Genomic DNA, 23,112 nt, shown 5'->3' on the forward strand with positions numbered 1-23,112 from the left:
GCTCTTTGTTAGTTGAAGATGTATGTGCTGAAGTAGTGAATGACTTGTGATAGCCAATACAAACTGGAGCTGGATCCTACGTAGGTTCTTTCCCTTGGTGCCACAGCTCTAACACAGCACTTCTTGGCGTGTGGTTGACGTGGGGCTGTGGTAGATCCTGAGCTGTAAGGCTTCTCTGGATGAAGTGGCTGGCAGTAGTGCGGTACATCCTTCTTGAACCAATGCTGGGAATGATTCAGCTGCTGGAGCTGGTGGATCAAATGATTTCAACCCCTCGAATTCCTGAGGAATTTTCAGTAGTGATGCTGAAAACGATGCTGCATTGTTGTTCTCAGAGAGTGAAACGCTGCATCACTGGATCATCTCCGCAGTGGGACCAGACAACAGCTGCTTGCTGTCCTGGTCCTTCTCAGTGCTCTTTCTTGTGTGTCCAGAGAAGGGCAACAAAGATGTGATGGGTCTCCTGGGGAGCAGCTGAGGGAACTGGGATTGTGCAATCTACAGCAGAGGATATACAGGGATGACCTCATCACTCCCTACAGCTCCCTGAAATGAGTGTAGCAAGGTGGGGCTCAGCCTCTTCTCCCAGGTAACAGCGACAGGACAAGAGGGAATGTCATTGAGTTGTGCTAAGGGAGGTTTGGGTTGGGTGTTAGAAAACATTTCTTCTCCAAAAGAGCAGTGATGTAGTGGCACGGGCTGCCCAGGGAGGTCGGTGATGGAGTCACTGCCCCTGGAGGTGTTGTGGAACTGTGGAGATGTGGCACTGAGAGATGTGGTCAGTGGGCACGGTGGGGATGGGTTGGGGTTGGGCTTGGTGATCGCAGTGGTCTTTTCCAACCTCTTTCAATCTGGGTTCCAAGTGCTTAAAAGCATGAGGGGAAGGCCTGTAATCAGATGGCTTTTATGTGTCCTTAGTTATAGACACAGAAGAATGACTCGTGTTTTAACTTTAAATAAGTCCCTAGAAATATCAATAGGGTGTATTCTCTGTAGCTTGATATTCTGCGTATGCCGTAAAGGAGCGTTGTTTAAAATAATGGAAAGAACTATTTGTAATACTATCTAGAATATTACTGAACTCTGTTTTTTTTTTAGCCAAAGTAAATCAAAGAGTTTCTTCAAGTTAAAAAATAAAAAAGATTAGCTGTCACCATTCATTTGGGCAACAGAGTACAACTGTGCTTGTTCAGAGAGTGAGCTGTGTAAGTCTTTGCACAATACAGGAGATGGGAGACCAGCAAAGAGCGTAACTGTTCTGTCATTCTTTGTAGCTTATATCTGGTTTCCTGTCTCATCGTGAAATGTTTCCCAGTTAGGATGAAGAAGATTATTAAAATGAGTTACTGCTGTTTAGTTGCTTGCAAACCTTTATAGCTGATGGGCTTTGTTGTGGAATTTCAAAGAGAATGTTTTCAGTCCTATCTTTGTGCAGGTACACTGAAGTGTAACTCATTGATTGATTGTACTCTTTTCCAGTTAATATGATTTTATTTTAAAATGAACTTTTAGGTAGTAGTCTTGTTTGCAAGCTGAGAGAGATTCTGTTCTGAACAGTGGACTGTGTGGGTGTGTTGTTTGAAGCATATGCTATATATCCCATCAGAATACAGCTGTGGTTTCATAGCTGTGTCTCCTACACCTATACTAGCAGTCTCTGTTATCTGTATGCGTACACTTATGTCTGTGAGAAAAAGATCTGAATGACTGCTGATTTTGACACGTGGTTTCCTCCTATGTCTGATGTGATAGTATTTTGGTTGCAAGTGTGTGTATATAGCAATGTACTTTTTCTATATGAATGTATGGAAGTTTTAAATGCAAGTCAGAGAATCTCAACTCCCATTCTTCTGATGATCTTTACCAAACAGGCAGGTTTCAGTGTCCTGTACAAGCCCTCCTTATATTTTCTGTCATCTTAATGCTTAAAACTGCAAGCTTGATTGTAAGCTTCCTCTTTTAGCTGCACTTAGAAGTCAAATTTATATCACGTGTCAAGCAAAATAAGGAACTTTGTGTGGTTTGTTACTTTGCTACCAGCTTAGCAAAGTATTGCTAGAAATCGTGCTGTGTTCTGCAAAGAGTTGTTATGGAGGTGGTAAAATTTGGGAAGAAAATTCCACAAAGTACATGTGTGAGATATTTGAAAGTTGCAAAATCAAGCACACAAGAATTACCTGGTTATTTGATTCACCATTAATTCATGATGCCTTCGCTGCAATCAGTGCAGAGAACGTGCTCTGTAGTGTTGGTTGCTGTGTAGGAATAAAACAGAAGGCAGTTTTCTGCACAGCTGAGGGGAGACTGAGTCTCACACTGATCTTTGTCTTGACTTGCCTTACAGAAGGTGCTGGGCTTTGGGATTGTTTATTCACCTCATTCCTCCCCTCGCTCCTGTAGCCTGCATGAACTATTTGTATAAAGGAAAGCTGCTGTCAGAACACACAAACAGGTCTGTGCACAGATGCAGTAATGTGACAAATAGAACAAAATATGTAGGTTGCTCTGAAAGTAACGCCTCCTGTTTATTTCCATGGAAACTACAACAGCTACAAAGAGCATGATAACACTGTTTGGTAGAGCAAATTCTCTGCTACAAAGCACTGTTTTTCAACAGTCACCACCATTAGCAATGCATTTTCCTAAGTGATGAAAATGAGAGCCTACATGCCACTCCTGTATGTTCCTGCAGCATTGGAGGTGACCCATTGTCATCACTGCTGAAATGCATCACCTACTGCCTCGCTGTGCTCAAATGCATTGTTTCATCTCTGTAAATGTTCGATAAGTGTTGATGAATGTCAGTGAGTGCTGTTGTTTCCACGTGGAAGGATTTGGTTCCATCCCTTTGCTTCACGTGCTGCTCTGTCAGACTGGCCCTCTGCTGCCTTCAGTCACACAGCACCAAATTCATAGAATCACAGAATCACCAAGGTTGGAAAAGACCTAAAAGATCATCCAGCCCAACCGTTCACCTATTACCAACAGCTCCCACTAAACCATGGCCCTCAACACAACATACAGTTGTTCCTTGAACACCCCCAGGGTCGGTGACTCCACCACCTCCCTGGGCAGTCCATTCCACTGCCTGACCACCCTTTCTGAGAAGTAATACTTCCTAATGTCCAGCCTGAATTTCTATGTAGTACTGGTGGAAAGGTTCAACCTCTGCTGCTGTACCACCAGTGTTGTATCATAGGAGGCATTCGTTTTGTAGCAGCCCTTATAATTTCACACTGCTGTTTATAGGCAGGCCTCTTCAGGAAAATATGCTTGAAAATTAGGAGTCTAAATGGTTCATTTAAAACAGAAAAAAAATAATTGCTTGTTTCACTTATGGGATGATTAGATTTTGGTGTTCCTCCAGATAAATACCTTCATGATAAAAGCAATCAATACACAGATACAGCCAACTGAAATACACAGAGTCATATGTTAGACATGTCAGATTTTGAAACAGATTGCCAGATGCTCTGGTAGAGCTGGAATTATGATGGAGCAGAGCAGTTGTTTTGAGTACAGGTAGCTGTTTATTTTCTTAACTGCGTAACTGGAGGCAGCTGATCCATCTTGCAGCTTTGGGAAGGAAGAGCTTCCCTCTGAAATTAAACAGCACCCAAGTTTCAGGAGGCTGATCTTACGCTGGATGATAAAAGGCTGAAGCCTGTTGCAGGTCACAAGATGCGTGTTGTGTTTTGGAAGGGAATTTGCTTTTCTCTCGAATAAACTCACAGTAAAAAGGATGTGGTGTATCTGCTGGAGATAAGTGTGTGTTGTTGTTGGCTTCAGTTTCTTCCAAGAAGCAAACCTCCTACTGCTGTTCTCTGCCACTTGCATGATGTGCGAGCTCTTTGTTTGGGGCTTGTTCTTGTTTTGAATCCGCTGTTGTGTTTCAGACCGTCTTGATAGGATGGGGGTTGTATGCTCTGTGCTCTGCTGGCTGTCTGCCGCAGTTGCCTCCTTGCTACTGGGAGGCTTTGGGAGCGAGATTAGCACTTTGCTCAACACACAGTGCAGGTCTTGCCTCCATGCTAGGCCTCATTTGGAGCAGCAGTTTTAAAAGGTGCAGATGTATTATGTTTTGTCTTGGGAAGTGGTGAAGATTATTCTGGGACTTGCTGAAAAACACCTGGAAGACAGTGCAGCCATTGGTCACAGCCAGCACGGGTTCATGAGGGGAAAAGTCCTCTTTAACCAACTTAATCTCCTTTGATGGCAGGGTTACCCACCTCACTGACTGGGGAAGGCAGTTGACGTCATCTCTTTGGATTTCAACAAAGCTTTTGTACTATTTTTCACAGTATCCTCCTGGTGGAAATGCCCAGCATGCAGCTTGACAGAACCATTATGCAGTGGGTGAGCAGCTGGCTGATGGGTTATAATAAATGGGTTACATCAGGTTGGTGGCTGCTCACTACTGGGGTTCAGTTGGGCTCCATTTTAGGGCCACTTCAGTGTTTTCATTACTGACTTGGATGTAGGACTAGTAGGGGTTTTGAGCAGATTTGCTGATGATACTTAATTGGGAAGAGTTGTTGAATCCTTCAAGGGGAGAGAGGCCCTGCAGAGAGATACAGGCAAATGAGAGGGCTGGCTATCAACCAACTGTATGAAGTTCAATGATAGCAAGTGCTGGATTCCACAAGGGGCTGCAGAGATGAGGAAGGGTCTGTGCAGAGTGGCTGAGGCCCCTGGGTGTGCTCAGCACAGAGGAGCTGGGGGAAGGCCTGGTGGTTGTTGCAGCTTCTCACAGGGATTGGAGGGCAGCACTTGAGTTTTGCTGTCTGGAGGGAACGGTGTGGAGCTGTGCTAGGGGGAGGTCAGGGGATGGTTCTGCCCCAGAGGGTGATGGGCATGGCCCGAGCTGCCAGGACTTGGAGCATTGGGACGCTGCTCTCAAGCTTTGGGTTTGGGTGGTGCAAATTGGAGGTAGGGGTTGGACTTTGTGATCCTTGTGAGTCCCTGGCAATTCAGGATATTCTGTGGTTCTATGTTAAACCAGGAACGTTTCAGACTGGAGGCTTGGTACGTTGTTTGGCATTGGTAACCTAGAGAGTACAACAGCAGGAATACAACATCAAGAAAAACTAAACTGATACAAGTCCCAAGATTTTTTAGCCTAATATTTCCTTGCTGTGCTCTGTATCCATGCGTGTTTGGAGGCGGTATGTTCGTTAAGGATGAGTCACATCCATTTTGTGTGAGTATGAAACAAGTGTCTGCTTGAAATTACAGCGAGGAAACTTAACCACAGTTTCCTCCCTTCACGTCCTGTCTTCTCCTCCCTTCAGGGCTGTATTTAGCAACCATTGTCAGTTAAGTAACACACATTTAAGGCTATATAGAATTATCAGCTTTAGAAACATCGGTGGAAAAACTGTCAGTGTTGTAATGAGCTGGGTCTTCTCCCACTTTGTTCCAGCCTTGGCCGAAGGCATGTCTACACTTTCCTGTTTAACAGACCACCAGGACAGCAGTATCACAGCACCAGCCCACCCCAGCCATCCAATATAGACCAGTTGGTATCCCTAGGGCATACTGGGGAACAGGGCTGAGTTTGCAGTGAAAACGTTCTTGCTACCCTGTGCTTCATTTGGTTTCCTTGTCATTGTCAGAGATCCAGCTGTCCTGAGGCAGGAGTCTGAGTTAAGTAGTGTAGGCACTTCCAAATGAGTTCTAATGGAAGCTGTTATTTCTTTGGGACTTGTCTGTGCTATCCTTCAAAAATGTATTTGTAAAACCCAAAGGATAAAACCTTCAGCTTAGGATTTTAAAGAGTTCTTGTAAGCAAGCTTTTCCTTTTCTCTTGTTTTCCCTACAGTCAATTGCTTCTGCTGACATGGATTTGAATCAGCTGGAGGCTTTTCTCACTGCCCAAACAAAAAAACAAGGTGGCATCACATCGGATCAAGCTGCGGTCATTGCCAAATTTTGGAAGAACCACCGAGTGAAGATCCATGAGAGCCTGGTGAATCAAAGCTGCTGGGATAACGCCTTGAAAAACATGAACTGGAGGGTGGATTTGAAGTCACAGTCAAGACATGTTGATCAGATAAATACTCCAGTTGCCATAGTTGAAATGGAACTTGGAAAAAATGGCCAGGTAAGCTTTGTTTTGTGATGCACATTAATATAACCTGAGCTGTGTTTGTGCTGAGATATTTTGCCTATTGCTGCTGAATTCTCTGCCTCCAAATCAAATCAGTAAATTTCTCACCATCGGGCCCTTCATGTTCTTGAACTTGTTTCATCTTTGGACGCAAAGGTGTATCCTTATGGCAAATGCAATTTTTGCTTATGCTTTGTCTTTGTAGTTACGTTTAGGGCTCTCCTTAATTTAGGCTTGGAAAATATGAGGACATAAAAGTCAAATATAAGATTAATTATATTAGCAATTATATTAAATTTATAATTAAAAAAAAATTGTATTCCGCATGCTGCAAAGTCAATTGGTAATTCTTTAAAAACAGACAACAAAACCAATCAAATACTAAAATTGGATAATATCTGCCAAGTAGAAGCTGAAAAGCTCTAAGATTCACGCATCAAAAATGATTGAGCATCTTCATGTTTTAGGACAAATGAGGGGGAAGACTCCTCTTTGTTTTACTTAATGCCCATTTTCATCTTACAAGTAGATCTTTATTTACTGGTGATCTGGTGATTTATTTACTGTGTGATCTGGTCTTCACTGCCGGAAAGAGAGATGTTGCTCTACTGGTGTTGAACTCTGCATTTCTTTTTCTTTGTAACCAACATCTGAAGGCGTGGCTTCCACTTTTCGCATTTCTTTTTTTGGCAGGACATATTTTCCAGTTTGGTATACTTTTCCTTTGCAGGGCATTAGTGAATCTTAAAACTCAGTTCTCAACAGCAGCCGGTGCAAGCCATACTGTGCGCATACTTGGGCTTTGATGTTCACAGTTAACACTGAGTGGGTTTCCTTTGGGTTTTGTAGTATTTTGGTAGCTTACAGGGTGTGGAATGTACCTGTGCAGACTCAGGTTTTACTGGAACTGTCTGGCCATACCAAGGCTAGAATGAAAGTACAAGTAAGTTGGGATCCTGCTGAGGCACTATGTATTGTTGAAGGTACTTTTTTAGTCCACTTTTCTTCTTTATTCTTTTTTTTACCTTCCATTCCAATGGAAGAGAGAAAAAAGATTACAGTAAATATATCAGAATTAATTAGTGAGCAAACTGAGAATACCTGTGTTGTTTAAAAACAAACAGCAAACTCAACTCCAGCTCAACTCAGAACCATCACTGTATTTCATAAGGGACCTATGCAGTTAGGGACTCCTAATCAGAAGCTGTTTTTCCCCAGCAATGTATTGTTACAGTAACATCGATCAGTACATTTGAAATTGTCCCACCCTGTGCAGAGAGATAAAGGGGATGTGAAGATGAATCAAGAAGAGATACTTCCGAGGCATTGTCATTTCTTGTAACAAAGAGCACTGCAGCAAAACCAGAATGAACAAATTTAGCAGTGTGGTGTCATTTCGGACATACCAAGATGAACGGCTGTGTGAATGTATTTCGAACAGCCACTTGATGTAATGGGTAACATCTTTGCTGAGGACAGTGCAGCAGTGAGCTCTCAGCCAGCCTCATGTCTGGTGCAAGAAGGGTATTAGAGACTGTATTTGCAGAAATAATTGTGGGATAATTACAGTTATCGCCTCTTGAGACAGAACATATATTTGAGGAGCTGCTGTTGCTCGTAGTCTTCAGCTTTGGATTGAATCAGTTCCCAGCTGAAAAGCTTTCAGCAGGATGCACCCTTGTATGATGGGCTGCGGCAGGGGAGTTGTGGGACCTCTGAGACCAAAACAGTGGCAATCAGCCTGTGGGATTGCTTCATCCAGCTCTCAGCCTCTGCCCACGTATCTGGGGACTCCTGGGAAGGTGAAGCAGAGAGTGCTATTGGCAGATGAGCAAATTGTTCTTGCATGCTGGATCCAGCCCATAAACTTGAAACTGTTCGTCAGCTTTTATAGCCTTTTTATGTATTTTTTACTGGATCGTTAGCACATTTAAATCAGTTCTAAAAAGCCAGTTTTTGTAGCACATCGAAAGTACATATGCTAATATCTTTCTGAAACATATCGGAGAGTGGCATTTCTGAAAGGTAAAACCTGTCAGTCATAGATTTGATTTGGTGAATAGCGAAGATAAGAATCTGTACAGGAAAGCTGACTGATTCAGGAGCATAGGCAGTTTTCATGTGGATGTTTGAAAGCAGGGGAGTATACAACTGCATTGACATGGCAAATTAGCATGAATATTTTATGTTACGACAGAAGCAAAGAAATCCTCTGTAGGAGCTGCGCCTTCCCAGCGTTTGAAGTCACTCTGGTTCTTCTCAGTGTCTCTGGATTGAGTTTAGGTCACTGCCCAGCAGAAGGCTGGGAGGTTGGTGTGAATGCTCACCTGCTTCAATGAGTAACCACTTCTTTCTTACACCTCTGAATTGTTGTCCATCAATTCTTCTATGATGGGCAGGAAGAATTTATATGCAAGACTTAATATGGCTAGAAAAGGGGAATTTTAAGTAACTAGTTCACGAATAGGCCAAGTTTATGTGCAGTATGTTCGATGTTGTGTTTTCTAACGGGGCAAAAATATTTCTGGTTTTGAGAACTCATTGCAACTTGAATGAATTAATGTTTGCTATCCTTAAGAAGAATGAGCCCCTTCTTCTTAGTGCTTTTAAGAACAGTTCTCCGGTAAATATTTTACAGTGACATTTAAAGTCTCCTTGATGCTGCTGGTGTATGCTTTGTACGTGCTGGTTAAAATGAGATGAACAAGCTAGCCATGATGATTGCTCTGCTTTAAAAGCCTTTCTTCTTTGACAATATGACTAAAAGAAACCTTAAGTAATTGCACTTTAGCCTTCATTTTCCATTATCAGTAGGTGATATTCTGTGCTCGTCACTGCCAGACCATTCTTTCCTTTCGAACATCCCATCCGTTTTATTTTCTTTTCTTTTTCCAGAATAGTTCCAGCCTTCTGTACCTTGTTTACTTTTGAAACCATCTTTAGCTCCCTGCCCGCTTCGTGTCCTTTCAGTCTTGTTCTCTCTCTGAGTGTTTTTGTCTGTGAAATTTCAGCAGGATGCAAATGTGCGGGGAGGGCTGGAGAGGTGAGCCAGGAGAGCCGCTCTCCTCATACCCTTCCCATCAGGAAGCTCCTTTTCCAGTTACAGATTTATATCCAACCTTGTCGATATTAAGAAAAACCCAACGCATTAGTATTGCACTGTGGTATTAAGAGATATTTAATTTATTTAGTTTGTTGTTTGTTTGTTTGTTTTTTTTTAACAAGCTTTGTCACGTTCTTTTTCTTGTCTTCCTCCTGCTAATTTGATTTGCTGGCAGGCTTTTTTGTTAGCTGTGTACAATTGGAAATGAATAGGAATATTTTACCCAGAATTTGTCACTCATGATGTCACGTGTCACTTAACCCTGCAGCTCAGCAGGACTGGCACTGACACACATGATGTGTATCAGATGCTGGAACTGCTCTGCTGATGCTTTCCTGACAGTCGTGAGTTGTGCAGAGTATTTTCACATGAAATCAGGGATTCTACTGCAGGATTATTTCCATAAGGACTTAAGGAAATAGCATCAGGATTATGGCCCAGAGGATTTTTTCCTCGATGCTCTCTCAACCACTAACTTGGATTTGCAAAACTTCCCTTTTTTCTCACAGCATTGTATATTTCTTCATTTCTGGTTTTAAGATGGTTGTATCTGCCCGACATAGGTGTCATAAAACTTAGTTAATGTGGGTACTGATGGTGAATAGTACTATAGAGCAAATACTAAACACTGCAGTATATTATGAAATCAGAATAATTTCTTTCAAAATTAGGGGTAAAGAGCAGCCTCACATGCCATGTCGTTTTTCTGAAGACTGAAACCCTCGTATAAAACAAGCATATAATCCTCATGCAAAACAGACAAACATTAATAAAAGATTTTGATGAATAGAAGATCTAACGATATTTGTATTGTTACACTAAATTCTCACTAGTGAGATAAATATTTCCTGATAAAATGACTTTATGGATAACTAACCTTTTACCGGTGCAAGTGTTTACAAGGTGCTGAAAAGGTAAGAACTGTCAGCTTGTGGTTTACCTGGGGTTTGTCACATCGTGTTCTCTGCTTATGGCTGGGTCCAGACCCTGATAATTCAGAGTAAATCAGGGAATTTGTAATGACCACAGACTGCTGTCATGGGCTGTACGTGGAAGGTGAAATGCTCTTAGAATTCTGAAGATTATGCTCTGAAGCCTGGAATTTGATTGACTTTTAGTTTGTATGACTCTGAATTTTTACTACTTTTGCTGTTTAGAGGAAGAATGAAATAGTAATGGTGTCATTTCTATATTCTGCTGAAGTTTAGATGGAAACTTCCATCAGCTGTGCAATAGGTATGTGATGAGCTGAATTCACACACATTCACAAATATTAAAACTGAATATGCTCTCACAGTGTAACCTAAATCCTGGAATTCAGCTTCATAGAATCATAGAATCTTTTGAGTTGGAGAGAACATATAAAGACCATCTAGTCCAACTGCCCTGTAATGACCAGGAACACCTCGGAGCCCCATCCAGCCTGACCTTGGATGTTTTCATGGATGGGCATTCACCATCTCTCTGGGCAGCCTGTGCCAGTGGTGTAAAAATCTTCTTAAATCCAATCTGAATGTCCCCTCTTTTAGTTTGAAACCCTTGTCTTGTCACAGTAGACTCCACTAAAGAGTCTGTCCCCTTCTTTCTTATAGCTTCTCCGTTCTTATAGCTCTCTACTCTCATCAAATCCATATTTTTCCTATTTGGTGAGAAGAATGTTATGGGGGACCATGTCAAAGGCCTCCCTGAAGTGCAGATAGATGAAATCAGCAGCTCTTCCCTTGTCCACTGGTGCAGTTACACCATCATAAAAAGTGATGAGATTGGTCAGGCAGGACTTTCTCCCGATGAAGTCATGCTGGTTATCCCATATCACCTCCCTGTCTTCCACATGCCATAGTGTAGCTTTCACGAAGATCTGATCCATGACCTTCCCTGGTACAGAGGTGAGGCGAACAGGCTGGTAGTTCTCTGGGTCGTTCTTTCTACCCTTCTTAAAAATAGGTGTGACGTTGCCTTTTTTTCTGGTCACGGTGGACTTGACTGCCATGACCTTTAAAATATAATTGAGAGGGTCTTGGTGACGACATCAGCCAATTCCATCAGCATTCTGGGTTGCATCTTACTGGGACCCAAAGACTTGCATGTTCAGGTTCCACAGGTATTTGTGAACCTTATCTTCACTTAGAGTGGGAAGGGCAATTCACTCCCAGTTCTCACCTCCCAAACCAATAAATCTTGTATAAATCTTATGACAATACCAGGATTATAGATTGAATATCGCTATCAACCTGCTGGCACACTTTTGTAAGCACAAGTGTGTGAAAGACAATGGTCTGCACAGGCTGTAGTCATTTGCAGCAATGACTTTTACCACTGAAGGAAGATGAGGTTGCGAAGATGTCATGGCTAAGCTCACGCTGTAGGGAGGAGGCACCGCGTCACGCTGCTTCATAACTATTGCTGAAAATAACTTCAGACAGTGGACTTGCAGTCCTTTCCATGTAGGATGTATTCTGCTAAGACAGCCCTCCTTTTGTAGGACAGCAGTGTGGGTGAGGAGATGCTCCTTGAGATAAAAAGCAGCTCTAGGCTCCGTCACTACAGAATAAGGGCAGTGCGGCCTGCAAAGGGGAAGGAAGAACAACCACCAAACCATTTCTTCTTTCCAGCTTTTGTCTGTTTTAATCTTTGTAGTTATGAACATTACTGGAACATTTGTTCCTGCCAGAAGTGGGAAGTGCAGAGTCTGAATCGATAGTCTTAACCACAACAGGCTCAATATTTTTATGTGATTAAAAATACAAACCCCAGTAAATGAAAAAATCACCTTTTGCCACCAGGACAAATGTAATCACTTGAGCTTTTGTTCACCTTGGAAATTCATGAGCTGGAGGGAACAGTTACATAACACAGTACAGAGAAAAGCAAATAAAAACCATAAAGGGCAATGGGTCACTCGGCATAGGAGAAAACTGGAGCACAGTTGGCTTACTTAACTTGATTATTTCCTTAATCCTCTGCATGGTACTCTGTGCAGTCCATTGCTTCATCGATTCAATTTCTGTCACCTCTTCTTAAAAGCAAGTGAAATTTGATGAAGGAGAACTGAACTTTATTTGTGGATGTTGGGATTTTTCAGCATGATATGTTACAGAGATAAGAGCTTTAAACTGAGATATTAGTTAGATAACTGCCCAAATGCTTTTCAGTAAGACAGGAATCAGTCACATGTGCTAAGTGTGGCCCAGCTTTGGTATTAGCACGAGAAACTGTGGTATTTCTAGTATACCTTTCTCATAATTCAACTTCTGCTGCTGCTATGTACAAATCCATCCTTCCACTTCAGTCGTGGAGTCTTGAAATTCTTTACCTTCTTAAAACTGTATTAAGGTCACCTGTGAAGTTGGATAAAGTCCCCACAGTCAGATATGCCGTGAAGGTCTCTGCTATGACTGATCCCAGCATTCAGCCTATGGTCTCCGGGTGGAACTGGATGTTTTACTGCTCTTGGTTTAATCCGGTCACTGTATGAGTTTTTGTTCCCTTTTTGTTTACTAGCCTCATGTGGATGTTTGAATCAGAGAGTGTTTCTGTTGGTTTTGAACCTCATGCTCTGGGTCAGTCTGACTGCTTCAGCTTCTAGGTCAGGAGATGTGGAGTTCAGTTTCAGCTGGCTGAGAGGACTGTGTAGAGACTGATGGTAGATGCACAAATCAAAGCATGAAGTGCTGCATGCGGGCTGGCACCATGTGGCTGCATAACTGGTGAGGCCACTCAGAGCTTCTCTCTGGCCTGGGACACTGCTGTAAAGTGGAAAGCAATTCTGTCCCATGATTAGCAGCCAGCTAGAGATTCACCCTTGTTGCAGCTGAACAAGGCTTTAGTGGAGACCAAACTTTACATAAAACTTAGAAGGGTGGGCTTGTAATATATGTAGTAGAAGCTCCTTGAAGATGAGTAGGTGTTGAGCAGCTTTACTATGCAAAGATGGTATCCACCAGCTGCTGTGCTGTCACTTGATGTGGACCCAGGGAGCATCTGCTGGTCTGAGGCCTCCCAAGGGACAGTATGGGGGTAGTTGTTAGGTTTGGCACTATGAGCTGCACACGGTTTTTGGTGTGTGTTCTGCTTTGTGAAAGGAAACATGATTGAAGGACCAAAGTTTGGAATCTCTGCTAGCCTGTTTTTAATGAAAGTAAAAAGATTTTCTTGATCCTCAAAAGAAAAAGGCAGGGAGGGGTTAGAATTTCCTTGCTGGATAGCTTTTGTACAGCAGAGCAACTGGCTTCTTTGTGTGTTAGCCTTGGCTTTGGCATTGCTGGCCATCTGCACTCTTCAGAGCACTTGGATGTCAAGAGCAGCAAGTAATTTGTTCTTAGAAAAGTCAGCAGAAAAGGGAGTTGTAATGAATATAAGTGCCCACTGCACTGGCTGACGGAGTGTTTTGTTTTTACAAGCCGTGCTTGGCCAAGCACGTTTGGAATTGTTTTGCCAGTTGGCCAGCCCTCCCACTCTTGACATTGTGCCACATTGCCACTGTAAAGCTCTTTGGAGATCCTTCCAGGTTTGTCGTGATCTCTTCGGAGATCCCAGAATATTTGCATACAAGGCTGTAAATAAGAAAAGGTTCTTATGAGTTAATTTTAATCAGGAAGAGCTGCTGCAGAAGAAAGTGTCAGAAGATTGGGAAGCTGGCACATCACTGGTGTGAAATATTTGTAATTCACACCCTTCTTTGCTACTTAACCCTTAGAATTCTTTTTATCCTGTTTTGCATGCATGCATATGAAAGTATACGTCCTCTTTAAAAAGGTTTAGCTGTGTGAGAATTGGTCCAAAACCAAAATGTGCAATAGCAAAGCGAAATTGCTGCCAACTGTTCAATTTAACTTGCTGAACTTCTCTGCATCTTTTAGTTTTTGAGGGAAGAGTGAAGCTGTGTCGTTCCTTTCGAGCAGCTTGTATGGTATTTGCCAGCAGCTTGTCTTTTTTCACCTTTGTTCACAAACTGAGTTCCCATGTGGTGAGAGACTTCTATTAATAAATTGGGCAGCATAAGGCATGGGCAGCAGGAGTATGTGATTCGTAGGCAGTTCTCAGCATCATCTTCTTATCAAGGAGATATTTATCTTCTAATTTGTAGCAAGCTGTGGCTTTCTGTCCTTCTAGAGTCATCTGCCTTGTCCCAGTTAAAACTAGAGGAAAAAATCATAATTTTTCCCCTTTGTTAGCTTTCTCATTACCAAGTTGCTAACTGAAGGATTTGAGTTGCAGCCACTGGACTTGATCACTAAGGACAGGCTTGTATACCAACAAGTACCCAAGCATTGATGGTAGGGCGTTAAGGGCTCCCTGTAAAGCAGTGTGATTAATAAACACATGAAGGTCTTGAAAAATAAGTGCAGTACTTGTATAACAGCAAACTCTCATTCCTTCTGCAGATGTTGTTACTGCTACCAGTTCCTCATCTTGGCAGTACTGCCTATGCACTTCTAATTGCTGGCCAAAACATAATAAAAAGTGGAGAAGCTTATGCCCCATTCCAAGGGAGTGAACTAGAGCTGTAGGAAGCAAGGCTCTTCTTGCATACACTGACTTCTCTGTTGTATAGGTTAGGTTTTCAGCAGATGACAGGTGGGTGTTTGCACTGAAGAAGCTCAAACATTTCATCTGTGTTTGCAGGTGGACTTACCTCATTTGTATACAAGTGTGAAATGAGTTTGTCTTAGAGGTGCTCCTAGTACACAGGTTTGCTTCACTTTGCTAACATTGAAGCCAGTAAATAGAACTGCAGTGAAAAACATATATAAATCTCAGATGGAAGTTGCGGGTCAGATGTGGGTTTTCTTTTTCCTTGCAGCATTATGGCCTTAGTTCTCCTGACGTTTGTGACTTGTTCTCACTATAGTGCTATCCACCTGTTATGTGTTTGCAGAGCTGGAAGTGAGATGCTTGAGTGAGTCTATCTCAAATGAAGTCTTTTGGTTGCTCACCCCCCATCCTTCTAATTTTTTTCCCAAATTAATTTTGGTCTGGGTCAATGTGCTGAGAGATGAAAATTACCGCAAAATTGAGCTGAAGAAATGGAGAACTCTGCTACGCCACTGAACAATGCTCTTATGGTCACATGTTCAAAGGGTCACCCATTTAAAATACTTGCTAGCACTCTCTTGAATGTAGGAAGTAAAGCAACTTCCTCTGAGCACTTGGGACTGCCACTTGGTAGCGACAGCCTTTCTCAAAGTGTGCAGGTGTCTAACAGAAGATGAATATGTGAATGTGAGCTCAGTGTCGCAGGCTGAATCTGGAGAAGTGTGGGGCAGCTATCTGGTTTGGAAGTAATCTCAAATGGCGATCTCCTAAAATTGCAGGGAGAATGGAATCTTGGTATTTCAAGCAGCAGCGTTGGGTTGTTTTGTTTCTAGATTTCTTTGTTGCATTGACAGAAGTCATTAATATGAAATAGGACTGAAATGTTTGTCCTGTTCTCCGTTTGTTTTCTCTACTGTTAGGTGGGAGATGAGGTGAGCTGAGCCCCCTAGTTTGGCTGAGTTGCATGGACCGATACTGAAAGTACAGAAGCAGCAAGGAGGAGAGCTGAGCAGCCCTGAGCAGCCCTGTGGGTCTTGACTTAGTCTCAGCTTTAACAAATAATTTCTTTTCATTTGCTGTTACAAAGTTGATCGCTGTCAAAGATTTCATCATCAAAATAGCATTCCCTGTTTCCTTGTGTGCTTCTTTTCCTTTTTGCTTGCTTTGAAAATACCACTGGAGCAATGGGTTGAAGTGCAACTTTGCCTGCTTTTCTCTGAAAGAAAACAGGGGGAGATGCTCGAGGTGCTTTTGGTTATGACACTGTCCTGTTTACTGCTTTAGATGTTCAGAGATTCAGATGTTCAGATTACTACTTTGAGCATCATTTCAGGACAGACTCTAATTAAAGGGAGATTCTGAATTTAACTTAGAAAAGATACAAACCAAGCTGTTGATTAAGAAAGCTCTCTAAGCAATGATTTTGCATAGATGCTGACACACGTTCTCTTTTTGTTTCAAATTGTTGGCTGTAAAACTCTACAGAGATAATCAAACATGCAAATCTGTGATATATTTTTAGTTCCGCTCAATGATGTATATTCATTAATATGTTAATAAGACAAGGAAAGTGTAATTTAAATTACATTTGCATGATTTGGTTAATATATGCCTGACATACAGTCCCCACAAATGATGCAACTTGTTCAGGATCTCAGTCACTTTGTTTTAGTGATGGAAGTGCTGTTTACCCTCACCCCGCCCAACCAGAGAGACTATCAGCTGAATTCTGGTCCTCCTTGTGTGCTTGTTCACATGTCTAGTGATCCAATCGCAATCAGTGGCACCAGGGGGAAGTTATAGTGAAGTTTATCACGTCGTAATTGGGTGCCTGGCAATGGTAGGTGGAACTTGGTAGGCAGATATGGGATGGAAAGAACAAATTTTCCTCTTGTTTGGGTACGACAGAGCTTCACCAGCACAAATCAGGGATGTTTTCTCCCGATATCTTGCAGTGGCCAAGCCAAGTGAGATATTGGCCTATTACTACTGAAGTTAGAGTAAATTCTCTGGCAGCTTCTGAACCTTCATTGAATATGCCGGGCAGCTAGAATAACTACTTCTTTAAGCCTGTGAAGTAATATTTGAGTGCTTACAGGCAGTAAACTTCAAGTCAATTGATTTCATTTCTATTGAATCACTCTCAAAAATGGAGCTGTGCTTTAAACGCTATTATTAAGAAAAAAAAAAGTTGAATGTAATGGTTAAGCATGCCACAGGACTTGAGAAAATTAGTTCGATAATAGCTTTTTCATTATTTTCTTTGTATGTGTTCAGCGTGGAAGGCGGCGTATTAAAAGAAGTCAGCATTGGGGAGAGTCTCTAATGGTAGAGTTACACCAGCCCGGCTTACCTGGTCTGAAGTAATGAGGTGTGACAGCGTGAGAGCAGCGCATCATGCTCAAACCAATAACCTCTTTCAGGAAATTACATTTCTGCTCTAAGCAGTCGTTCTGAATTATCTGCAGCTAATTTGAAGCTGCCTGCTTTTATGGAAATGGAGTGCTTACATTTCCAGTAAATATCACCATGATGCTCGCAGGCTGCTCTAAAGTATGACTGCCTGGGAAAAAGCTGAAGCGCGATTCAACTTAATTAGGCTGGAGCCTGTTTCTGCCTTCAGATATCTTTGTTATCCAATAAGAATAAACATGATGCGTGACAACTGGCTTTTGTGTTACCTGCTGCTGTGAGGACTTGAAGAAGAGCTGTTGTCTTACTGGTGCAAGTACTGGTGCAAAAGTGTCTTCTGCTGTTTCTCTTACTGCCTCTTTCCACCCTAGCAGAAGGTGCTGATTGAAACCAGTAGACTTCCATGTGTACTGAAATGTACAGGTGAATCCTGGGTCGGTTCAGCTCTCTGCATTGAACCGCTCCCTTGTACAAAGTGTGTGTGTCTTCATGGACTCCAGAAGATAGCAAATATTACTGCCTGAGCTGATAGCAAATATTACAGCCTGACGGTGGTTAACAGCCACCCTTCTCAGATGAGTACTGTGGGTACAGCCGGGTTGCTTAGTAAATCTTGGGCCAGATGGGCAGGCTGGTTTCCCAGCCTTCTTTCTAGGAAGCAGAAGAGAGGACTGTGATACACCCTCGGCTTTTCTGTCCCTTCCTATGTACTCCCTGCAGCTCCTGCTAGCAATCCCAGGAGAGCTGCTTACCCATACCCTTGCAGAGCCCTGGGATGGGGGGCTGAGCATTGCAAGCACAATACCTGCAAATCCCCAAGGGATGCACTGTGCAGCAGCTCTCCCTCCCCTACCCGCTGCAGGACAGGACTTTTTCATTCAGGCGAGGAGCTGTCAGTTGTGCTCTTCCCTTGTTGTCTCACTGCTTTCCCCATCTGGCATACCCAGCTTGAATGCAGTTCCTCTGCATGCTCCCACGACGCCCTTTGCTTGGCTGTGGTTGTTTGTTTTCACTCCCACACTGTCACCGTTTCATTCACTGCCCGGAATAACAAGGGGCTTGTTGAAAGGGTGCTGTTAAGTAGCTTGTTGTCTTCATTTGTTCCCTCTTATTTATTGAACGTTCTTTTTCAGTGCACTTTGAATACAAAATTATTGATTTCTTCATGTTTTCTTGTAATCGTGTTTATTACTGGGGAGGCTCCTAGGCAAGCCATCTAACTATCATAAAAACTTCATAAATACCGATCAGTTACGATGGTATTGCAGTTATTGCAGCTCCTGTTTCAGAGGTGAAATCTGAGGACAGAAGATGCAGCTACAAAGATTTCCACTAATTTTGGCACTCAGTTTGGAAAATGCTCAAATTGAGCTTCCAACCTGCAGCTGTGACGGCATGTTTGGTGTGATGCTGCTCAACAAGGCTTTCCTGTTAAGGCACAGCCCCGTTCTGGTATTGCTCTGCTGTTTTAATCGTAAGGTCTTGCTTTCTCTTCCTGCAGCTTCCCATCCGCCTTGCCCCATGCTAGTCAGCTTCTGCAGTCCATGACCTGAGCAGAGCACAGCCTCAGTATGCAGCCCTGTTTCATTTCTGGCACACCAAACACCATGGATTAGTGGGATCTGGTTGTCGCAGACTCTTGCAGTGCATGTGCCAAAGGGCAGAATGTTGTTTAATGTTGCCTGGCAACTCTAATTCCAGTGTTTTCTGTGTTTTGAGAGTTTTGTTTTGTAGAGCTCATGTGCTTTGAGTTAGCTCACATTAAGGAGGAAGCTGAAAAGAATTTAAGATGGTGTGCAGAAAGTCCTGGCTCTGACCGCCCCTGTGTATGCAAGAACCCCTGAGCAAATAAGTTTACCTAATGGTTACATGCAAATAAAGGCAGAACACTTGAGATATTCATGAGCCACTAGAGAAAATATTCCTGGGATTCTTTCAGCCAAAGAAAATCCGAGTTGGAGGTTCAGCAGAGTAAAACATCAATGCCTCCCTGTCCTGAACTTGGGGAAGGGCTTTTAGTGCCTCTTTCTTCTTTCCCTGTTGTTGCAATGCAAGTGAAATGGCGCTTTTATCTCAAGTGGTTTCCCTAGATACCAGATACTTGTGCTTCCTGTGAGTGTATGTAATGTACAGCCTCTTCCTCCTAACATCTTTTTTTCCAGACATGGAAGTGCTAAGCAATAATGCTTCATGCATAGTGAAATGTAACCTTGATTGTACTGGATGCTGTGCGGACAGTGAAATGAATCTATGGTTTAAATAAGTAGGTAACCATGGAGAAAAGCAATTACAGTGGTGTAGTAGGATACCTGTAATACAATGGTGCTTTTTGAAACCTGAGGCTGCCCAGCTGCACCAGAAGTCATCCCTGGGACTAAGTGCTGCCACTTTTGTTGGCTGAAATGGGCATTCTGCCGCATTAGAAAGCCAAGCTGGGAGCACACTATGAAGTGGTTAGCCTATAGGAATTACTTGGTGCCAAAAGCTCCAGTGTATTCTCTTAATAAGCTTTATCGGGTAGGTTTGTGCATTTGAGCTGTATAATTTTGTACGTAAAGATGCTTAAAGTGAGAATCAGCTTTGTCCTTGGGACTGGGACAAGCAAAACCCAGACTTGTTACCCTGGAGGTTTCACTAGCAGCAGTGCTGGGGCTGGGCAGAGTGCAGCACTGCATGTTTGCATTGAAAGCAAACTGCATTTGCTGTGGAGGATGCAAAACACTCAATTAAAATGAGACATTGGACTATACAAATAATTTTGCATACTAGCGATCCGCGTGGCTGTGAAGCCTGTGAGGAGACAGTATTTCCTTTCTGATGTTTTTCCCCCTTTGGACTGGTGGGTCATGTGGCAATCTCAGCTTAAGCAGGGTGCCATCAAAGGGCTGGGTAGGTTTACCAGAATGAGAGAACTGCTGGTGTGTGCCTCGGATGGTCTTTGTGTGTCTCATTTAACATGAGCTAACTGGAGGATCATCATCTTATTTTATTTTTACTTTAATTTCCTCTGGACTTCATCTGTCATCTGTTTGCAGCTTGTACAAAGATCTTCCTCTTTTGCCCTCTAACAAAAAGGATTTATTTGAAGATAAGTTCTGAGGATTGAAGATCAACATGTATGAACAAACGGGTCCATTTATTTAGAGAAGACTAGCTCTGTATGTTGCATGCTGAAATAGATGTATTTTTTTCCCCGTTCTCCAGTGGTAAACATAATTCACAGTACAAGCATTGTTAATGCCAAGCGCCTGCCCAGCATCCTGTTGACACTTGATGGTATTTTTGAGAGAGATGAAGGTTGGGTCAGTAGAGTGGATGGAATATCACTTTTTGTGCTGCAACCAAACGTGTTCAAGTCTGTTTTGCTTAATATTGTGAAGGCACATTTTGTCTCTTGTTTCATTCTCCCCTGTTCAGATGTATCTTTATCTCTCAGGCTTGCTATATAAACTTGGCAGGTGCTAATTAGAGACAGACTAGGTGGAAAGCAGTAAGTCAGCTGCTGAGGAAAAGATTTGGCCTTTTTGGATCAAAGCAACGTGCTCTATGTGTGCAGTTTATCCTTGTGGATAAGCAGGACTTCTTGTGTGTTTCCAGGGAGGATGTGTGTTTGAATATTGAAGTGATAGTGTAAAAGCCCAAACAGAAAAAGGTGCATCTTTTACAGTTATGGATATGTGACATATTAAAATGTTGTGCACAGGGGGCGATGCGCTGTATAGTTAGATATGTGTGCTCATGGGAGGGAAATGTTGTACTCTGCAAAGCTGATGAAGTCTGTGTGTACTTTGTTTCACATGCAAGCACTTATTTGCATGAAGGTTTGGCAGTAACAGGCCATCCTGGCTTTTCCTGCACTTCATTTTGCCTCATCTGCTTTCTCATCTCTGACTTCTTCCCATCCTTGCAGTGCATTGGCTACTCCTGTAACTCACCTGCTCACAAACAGACGTGCCTGCTGGTGCTCAGACTTTCATCATTTTTGGAAACCTGCATTTGAGCAGTCAATAGCTGGTCCCTTTTGGAGCCTGTGCCCCTGCCAGCTTGGTGCACAGGCAGCAACCTGCTGCAAGTAGGTGTGCTAGGAGCCAGTTAGCAGCCACTGGCACACAAGGGGATTTTTCAGGGTGGAGAAGGTGCCAGAGACAGCCAGGGAGCTTCCTGCAGGACTAGGAGTCAAGTAATTTCAATGGAGATCCAAGCCATTAGAAAGAAAAGCAGAGAGCTGTTTTACTCATGTCATTAGCTGCGTTCCTGTTCGCTTATTTTTATTTCATATAAAAAATGTCACACGTGCAATTCCTAGCTTCCATGTGGTGCGTAGGTCCCAGCATAGGACCAGGATAGGGATGGCTATTTCTGTGCTGAGCATGGAGAAGACAGTGTGGCTCTTAACCATTTGCTAGCTCGTTATGGAAAGTGCATTTTGCAGAGATGATTGACTGTGGCAGCTCCTACCTGTCACTCCTCTTTTTGTTTGTCTCTTCCTCATAGGTGTGCAGGGAAATGGAAACCTTTTACTTGTTTTTAGATGTGGGAGAGGTCAGTCCCATACATCTTGCTTATGAGCAGCCAGCCTCATTATGCAGATACGATTGCGGGGTGCATTTGTGAATCACAGACTGGTTTGGATGGAAGGGGCTGTAACTATCATCTAGTTCCAACCCATTCTGCCAAAGGTTCTATTTCTCTTCTAGCATATTTCATATTTTTTCTTGTTGCAGGCGGCTTAAACATAGGAAATGTTGTATTTAAAAGGTGGGTAGTACAAATTGCTTATAACCTGCATCACCCTGAAACTATTTTGTCCCTATGGGCTTTGAAGCTGGTCATCTTCATGAGGTTTTCAGAGTGCTAAAGGGAATAGCAGGGATCTGTTCTCTCACAGGAAAGACTGTTTTTCTTTGGGCACTTGTTTTCTTCCAGGCAAAGAATCAGAATCCAAAAGGCAGCCTCAGAGCTCGTCTTGTCTGAAACTCCTACGGATTCCTGGGTTGCTGTCACTGCGACAGCACTGCAGTCAGGTACCATGGTGATCTTAAACACTGCCACATCACCTGCATGTGCTTGTCAAATAATTTCTGTTACACTGCTTTGATTCCAAGATGATTAAACAACAAACGTGTATAATTCCCACTGCAATGCCTTGCTACTTACCTTATGAGAAATCCATCTTTAATGGTTTGCTTACTGCTTGTCAACATCTTTTTGTCATATTTTTACTGCCGTAGCTTCAGGGAGAACGACTTGTGACAGGTGTAGGAATCTGCCTGTGTAAAAGCATTGCTCACTGAGGCAACAGTCGGCCCTTCTTTTAGGAATTTGTTTCAACAGCATACTTGTAAGGAGCTCTTCCTACTTCTACTTTGAAAGTAAAGATACTAAATAGCACGGTATTGTCCCAACTTCACCATTTTCATAGCTGTTCAGGAAGCAATTCCTAATGGTCTCATTCTGAAAACCATAACAGTACTTCCTAAAAAACTGCAAAATCTGTTGTGTTTGGACCTCAGGGCCATGCCAACAGCTATGAGAGCACAACTGCTTCAGAACTGGGTTTAGACCTCTCTGTGGGCAGCTTCCTAACAGCAGCACCACAGCTGAATGAGGGTTCAGTTCCCTTTCCACTCCCTTCTTTCCCAGAAAGCTATTTGCTTGCTTCAAAATGAGTTTTCTGCCAGATACTGAGCAAAATCTGCTCATTGAAGTCCTCATTGATTCCTGGAGGTGGCACAGGGGAACAGTGACTTGTATGAGGCTCTGGGCTTGAGCTGGGGGATACTCATGTTTCTGGAAGATTTTTTGGAAAGGGGAAAAGGCTTCTGTCTGGCTGCCTTGTGTGGCTCAGCGAGCTCTGCTGGAAGCTTGTTGCAGCTGCTTTTTGCTGGCCGTGATGGCCCTGGGTCAGCAACCACATGGGTTTGGTGGCCCTCGTGGAACCAGCAGTCCTGTC

General features: G+C 42.9%; 1 protein-coding gene across 4 annotated transcripts in view; it reads left to right on the top strand.

Annotated features, from left to right (window-relative positions):
* The window catches only part of COMMD1 (copper metabolism domain containing 1), a 62,139-nt gene that overhangs the window by 9,585 nt on the left and 29,442 nt on the right, over window positions 1-23,112 (top strand). For 3 of the 4 annotated variants that reach the window (XM_072331758.1, XM_072331757.1, XM_072331759.1), the window contains exon 2: window positions 5,822-6,103. In XM_072331758.1, coding sequence (XP_072187859.1) covers window positions 5,822-6,103 — 282 coding nt within the window. Of the gene's footprint in view, window positions 1-5,549; window positions 5,646-5,821; window positions 6,104-23,112 lie in introns of those variants that run through there. The other variant, XM_072331760.1, reaches the window with a different exon arrangement.

Source organism: Excalfactoria chinensis, chromosome 3 (genome assembly GCF_039878825.1).
Source record: "Excalfactoria chinensis isolate bCotChi1 chromosome 3, bCotChi1.hap2, whole genome shotgun sequence".
Lineage (NCBI taxonomy): Eukaryota > Metazoa > Chordata > Aves > Galliformes > Phasianidae > Excalfactoria > Excalfactoria chinensis.